The sequence below is a fragment of the Dama dama genome, chromosome 5 (genome assembly GCF_033118175.1).
Source record: "Dama dama isolate Ldn47 chromosome 5, ASM3311817v1, whole genome shotgun sequence".
Taxonomy (NCBI): domain Eukaryota; kingdom Metazoa; phylum Chordata; class Mammalia; order Artiodactyla; family Cervidae; genus Dama; species Dama dama.
In genome coordinates, this window is record NC_083685.1 from 79,171,163 (window position 1) to 79,177,180 (window position 6,018).

The 6,018-nt window shown below is 42.2% G+C and overlaps 1 protein-coding gene across 1 annotated transcript; it reads right to left on the reverse strand.

Moving 5' to 3' along the window:
* Positions 1–396: 396 nt before the first annotated feature.
* Positions 397–4,182, reverse strand: SRSF1 (serine and arginine rich splicing factor 1). The gene is made up of 4 exons (XM_061142616.1): positions 3,847–4,182; positions 3,248–3,432; positions 2,714–2,886; positions 397–2,511 (listed from the first exon to the last, which is right to left on the reverse strand). The coding sequence occupies exons 1-4, from the start codon at positions 4,038–4,040 to the stop codon at positions 2,317–2,319; spliced, it is 747 nt and encodes a 248-aa protein (XP_060998599.1). The 5' UTR covers positions 4,041–4,182; the 3' UTR covers positions 397–2,316.
* Positions 4,183–6,018: the final 1,836 nt, after the last annotated feature.

Here is a 6,018-nt window from a genome sequence, read left to right on the forward strand (position 1 = left end):
GAATTATTTTCATTGAGAAACTCAAAGGCTAATAATACCAACATTCACTAGTCATTACCTGATTTTACACAAAACTCTTATGCTAATTTCCAAAAATAAGCAGTATCCATAAACTTAGTCATTTTTAATCAAAGTTTTGCAGCTTATCCTCCAGAAACTAAATCACCCTTCATTTACCACATTACATACACAACTATCTTATTCTCACTTTTTTTAATCTTCCCCTGAAGACTTTTACAAATTAACAGTGAGATAATATCATTAGCAAATTCCTTTCAAGAACCTTTAAATTACTAACACAAACACAAAAATCAGAATCTTATAAATTTTAAGTATTAACTGAGACTAGTCACCCAGTAAAAAAAATCTTACAAGAGGAAAAAGGACAACCATGCATAGTTTTTTAAAAAATGTTTATTTTTTTCAAAGAAAAACGGCAACAGCCAATTGGAAACCTACTTATTCTTCAACTCCAATTTTGTTTTCTTTAAATTTAGAAGTGACTTACTGATTTACTATTTTAAACAAACCCCCCCTTTCCCCTTTAAATGTTTACCATCTACTCGTGCTGAATCCTTCCAAGGAGATTGCTCCAGCGTATATCTCCAGGTCCTCGCTTTGCTCCTTTTACCAAAAATGCAAAACACAATTCCATCGTGCATCTTAAGGGCTCCAATCGTCAAAAATAGGAAAAAAAAAATTCTTTGGAATAGCCAATTAAGTTGAATAAAAAAAAAAAAAAAATCCACACGAATGCGGTTTGGTTGGGGCAGGAATCCACTCCTATGTTCCTGGTAATCTGATCCCGCTCCATGAATCCTTGTAATTCATCCTCCCTATCCTATCCACATTATGATTTGAATCCAATGATCCAGCTCCAAGGATTGGGATCCAGTGAGCCCTCTCCAATCCAAACCTTTATAACCAGCAAAACCAAAAAAGAGGAGGCAAAATGTTAGATACTGTAATCAAAAAAGGTTTCTGGGGAATGATGAGTTATGTCTGTCATCAGTTTAACAGATGTACATCAATAACTATCAAATTCCCCAAAACAAGTTTCTGAATGGTGTTCTGATAAATTTTAGAAACTTAATCATCATAGAGACTAATTGGAAGAAGCATTTTATATTTACAGTTCAACTGATAATGCCAACACTTGTTACTGTACAGCGTATTACAGGTTTTGTGGTTGCAAAAAGTTAAGTAGTTGAAAAGTTTACTGGTACTGCTACCCCCCTAAGTCTAAACTAAATCTAACGCTCCCATTTGTAATTTAATTTGTAAATTAAAGTATTTTAAACATGAGTCAATTATGAATACTAGTTTAAAGGGGAAGGTGAGACTTAAAACTATTCCCAACTAGATTATCTACACCAATATGTTGGAATTCTATATTTTCCTTTCATTTTGTCTTTAAAAAATGAAGTAGCAACGCTATATCAGTCACACAGAGGACATGCAGATTTAGCAGTATTGATATTATACTCTATCTGGTTGGAATTAAAGACACCCTGTACCCACATGTACACCAACAGCAGGTCACACATTAACAGTTGTAACTAAGCATTATGACAAATTAGCCAGTTCTTCCCACATTAGTCCCTATTAAAACAAAAAAGGGAAGGGAGCAAAATAGTTACAAAATGGGCAATGTAATTTTGCCACAATTGCCAAGGTTTAAAGAGCAAAGCAATTGTAGCTAAAGGTAACTGCATAAGATGCTTACAAGTGTTTTATGGTAGATGTATATATAATCAATTTAAACCCTTGCCTTTTAGTATAAGGTCAATACTGCCAATTTCATCTGTGACAATAGCACTTGGAGTCATACCATTGCCTCCATTATTGATCTGATCCTCCTCAATCCTCCTTTTGACAATCCTAAAATGATTGAAATGTGCTCCACAATCCTTAATCCAAAGCATTCTTAATCCATCTCTTCAGATATGTCTACAGAAAGACACATGAAAAGCAAGATAAACATAAGAACTTCCCCAGGTAAGATAACCACAAACACCCCCAACATCCCAGTTCACACAAACCAGAGCAGAATAGACATTTACACAATATCACAGTCTGAAGAGCATGGAGAGTTAACTAAATTTAAACAATCCTGGCTATGACATCACTTAAAATACAATTTATCAACATGAGGGGAATGTAGATGTTAGGAGCAAGGGGTATTACACAAGAATGCAATTCAACACTTTAGCCCATTCTGAACAAAACAGTTTGAATTAAAAAATGAAAAGATTGTACTGAATAAAGGAAAACTGTATACAACATGGGTTCTACAAAAAAGTGTCACCAATCATCTTATGTACGAGAGCGAGATCTGCTATGACGGGGAGAATAGCGTGGTGATCCTCTGCTTCTCCTTGGGGAATAACTTCGACTCCTGCTGTTGCTTCTGCTACGGCTTCTGCTACGACTACGGCTTCGAGATCGAGATCTTCCATAACTTGGACTTCTGGGCCCATCAACTTTAACCCGGATGTAGGCAGTTTCTCCCTATTGAATAGACAGAACTTTCGATTGAAAGATCTAAGCTTTCACCTGTCTTCAGGCATGCTGAATGAATACAACTTATTTAAACCAGAGGCACTTTACTGGGTTTACTTGGACACCCTTGCCTGAATCTTACCTTCAAATTCCACAGTTAAGACCACTGTATCCAATTCTGGCCAATAAAAAGAATAAGTGTATAACCTACCTCATGAGATCTAAACTTAGTGTTATCCAGTTTTCGAACTGCATAGGTCATATCTTCTTTCCGTACAAACTCCACGACACCAGTGCCATCTCGGTAAACATCAGCATAACATACATCACCTGCTTCACGCATGTGATCCTTTAAATCCTGCCAGCTTCCACTTGGAGGCAGTCCTGAAAAAGAGTTTTTTCAACAATTATACGAATATTTCACATTAAAGTTAAAATTTACATTAGAACCAGGACTACTTTAAAATTAATGATTAATTTTAACATCTCAGGTTAAATATTCAAAATTCTAGAATTAAAAACCCCAAATTATTTGCAAAGTAATGATCTTCATATTCTAGGCATTGCAATCTAATTCGCTAAATCTCGAATACAGTAATTCCGGGTTACTAAATTCATCCATGCGACTAAAATAATTTAATCTGGCATGAAAGCTAACATTTGTCAAACTGGTCATGCAAAGAAAACTTTAAAGTGTGGTATCTGACCAAAAGTGACATCAACCCGCACGGAACGGTAAACTCACCAGAGACAACCACTCTATTTTCAGAACGCCTGGAAGGGGGGCCATAGCGGCCCCGGGGAGCCCCGCCACCTCCACCCCCGCCGCCGCCTCGGCCTGTACCACGGCCGCTTCGAGGAAACTCCACCCGCAGACGATATCCATCGTAATCATAGCCGTCGCGACCGTACACCGCGTCTTCCGCATCCCTGCGTGATTACAGAAAGCCGAAAGGTAAGAAAATGGACCGGGAGGGGTGACTTAACTCCGTCGGGGAGCTAGCAGCGCCCCGCACATGCGCACCCGGGGTGGAAGAGCCCACATGCGCTGCATAATAGGAACGGCCCCTCCCCCACCCAGAAGCACGCCAGGCTCCCGACCACTACAGCAGCCCTCAGCGCCTCAGTTTCCCGCTCCGAGCCCGCAAGCCGGCTCTGGAGACGCCCGGGGAACCCAGTCACCAGAGAAGCCTCACCGACTCGGCTCCTCACTTCACTCGTGCACGGGCGATTCGTCTTGCTCCCAACCTCAGAGCCCACGTCCCCATTCTCTCTAAGGCCTTGGAGCATTCCCCAACTACTCCAACCAATATCCTCAAGGCCGCAAGTCCCTGGCCGCCTCACCGCGGGTCCTCGAACTCAACGAAGGCGAAGGGCGGTCCTCCGCGGCGATTCTTCAGGTCGATGTCGCGGATAGCACCGTATTTGTAGAACACGTCCTCAATGTCCTTGGTTCGGATGTCTGGAGGTAAGTTCCCTACGTAGATGCGGCAGTCGTTGTTCCCTGCCGGGCCACGAATCACACCACCTCCCGACATGGCGGCGACGAAAAGCGCGGACTCGAGAACAGGCCTTCCCACCAAGCCTAGCGAACGGCAGAGCGAGCCCGCCGCGACACCACGTCTCCCGCGGCCCCTCCAAAATGGCGCCTTTATCAGCTCGGCGCACGGATATGGGGGGGAGGGAGGTAGAGAAGCGGGAGGAAGCAGCTAGTCGATTTCACTGCGCACGCGCAAGAGCGTAACGGGAGATGCGAAAGGGACGCTGGCGCACGCCCGACGTCACCCTCCGCGCGAAGGGAAAAAAGTTCCCGCGTTCCCGTTTTGCCGAGAGCTTTGCAAAGGGAGTGACCGGCCGTGTGGTAAAGATTTAGGACAGAGCACTTGTAAAAGAGGGTTATTAATCTTGTCGAGTCCTGAGGAATAATCAGTTTCCCCAGGAATAAGTCTCTTAAAGCAAAGGCGCTTTGGAAGGATTTAGTGAAGCCTAGCCTATAGCTTTATCCCACCATGCTCTGCGGTGTTAACGGCCTTCGGCGGGAAAGACGCCCCCGGGGGCGGAGTCAAAGGGGGAGGGACCAGGCGGTTGCTCCGGAAACGGGGGCGTCTTAGGAGACTGTGCCCAGTTTGGGACTCGGCGTTGTCTGTGATTCTGTGCAGAGGCAAGCCGTCACTTTGTGTTTCCGCCCCGTCTCCTGTGAACCTGTGCGCTGCCTAGACAGAGAAGTGTGTAATATAGGGAAACCGAGCTTAGATTCCTTAGATTCTACATCAAGTACCGTTCTACCTTCGGTTCAGCACCGAGCTTTGTATATATTTAATAACTACATTCAACACTGCTTGTGTTAGTGGCAGCGATTCCTGCTCTGACCAATCGTTGGTGGTACCAACCGGGACCCAGATCTCTGTTTCTTTTTTTAATCGCCTATTACTAGGCCCAACGCAGCGGAAAGGTGCACTGACGGTTGCAGAGTGAATTGTGCCTGTTGCTTCTCCATCCCTTTTCAAAGAACGAGAAAAAACACGCGCACCTACCTGTGTGCTTGCAGAATCCTGAAGTTCCTTCCTTGTTTTGAACTCATTAGCAGACCTCTCAAGTAATATGAATGAGCCCAATGAGCTTGTGAAAACTACTGTGGCCGCTGGAGACCACAGTTGCTGCTCAGGACTGGTCTACTAGTGTACTGGTCCAAGGAGATTAGAACTTCCTACATTTTTTCCTATAGAGACATCTGAAATCTGGATTTTTATATGAAATGCTGGGACTTTAAATTATTAGTGATAAATTCAAATTAAAACAACAAATCTGCAGTCATAAATATGCTAAAACAGATCTGCACCCTAAGTGTAAGGATGATTTTCAGTTTGTGTATTTATTTGTAACAGTCCCTCTCCTCAGGGATGTAAGGCAGTTTATAAAAATACTATAAACATTATTAAAACTAGGTGGAGAAATCTAGGTGCCTTTGAAATTTAAAAAAAAAGATTGTTTAGAAGACATGTCTTCAGTTCTATAAGTTGATTGAATGTATTTTAGTAAGTGTTTCTCAGTAAATCCAAAATACAAATTTAATTTGCTCCTCAACAGATACATGGAGGATCTTTGGTAGTCCTTAAAATCTCTGTGATAGTTGACAAAATTTTGTGTATGTGTGTGTGTACTTTTTTGTCTGTCCTTTAAATCATCCTTCATTGACATTTTATCTATTGCCTTTTTATTTTTTAAATACTTATCTATTTTTAGTTGGTTGATGATTGGTTTATAATATTGGTTTGATTTCTGTCCCACATCAACATGAATTAACCATAGCTGTATATTTGTCTCCTCCCTCTTGAATCTCCCTCCCACCTCCGGCCCAGTCCCACCCCTCTAGGTTATTACAGAGTCCTGGTTTGAGTTCCCTGAGTCTCATAGCAAATTCCCATTGGCTCTCAATTTACATATGTTAGTATATATTCATCCATGCTACTCTCTCCGTTTATTACACCCTCTCCCTCTTCTCCCCACCCTTGTCCA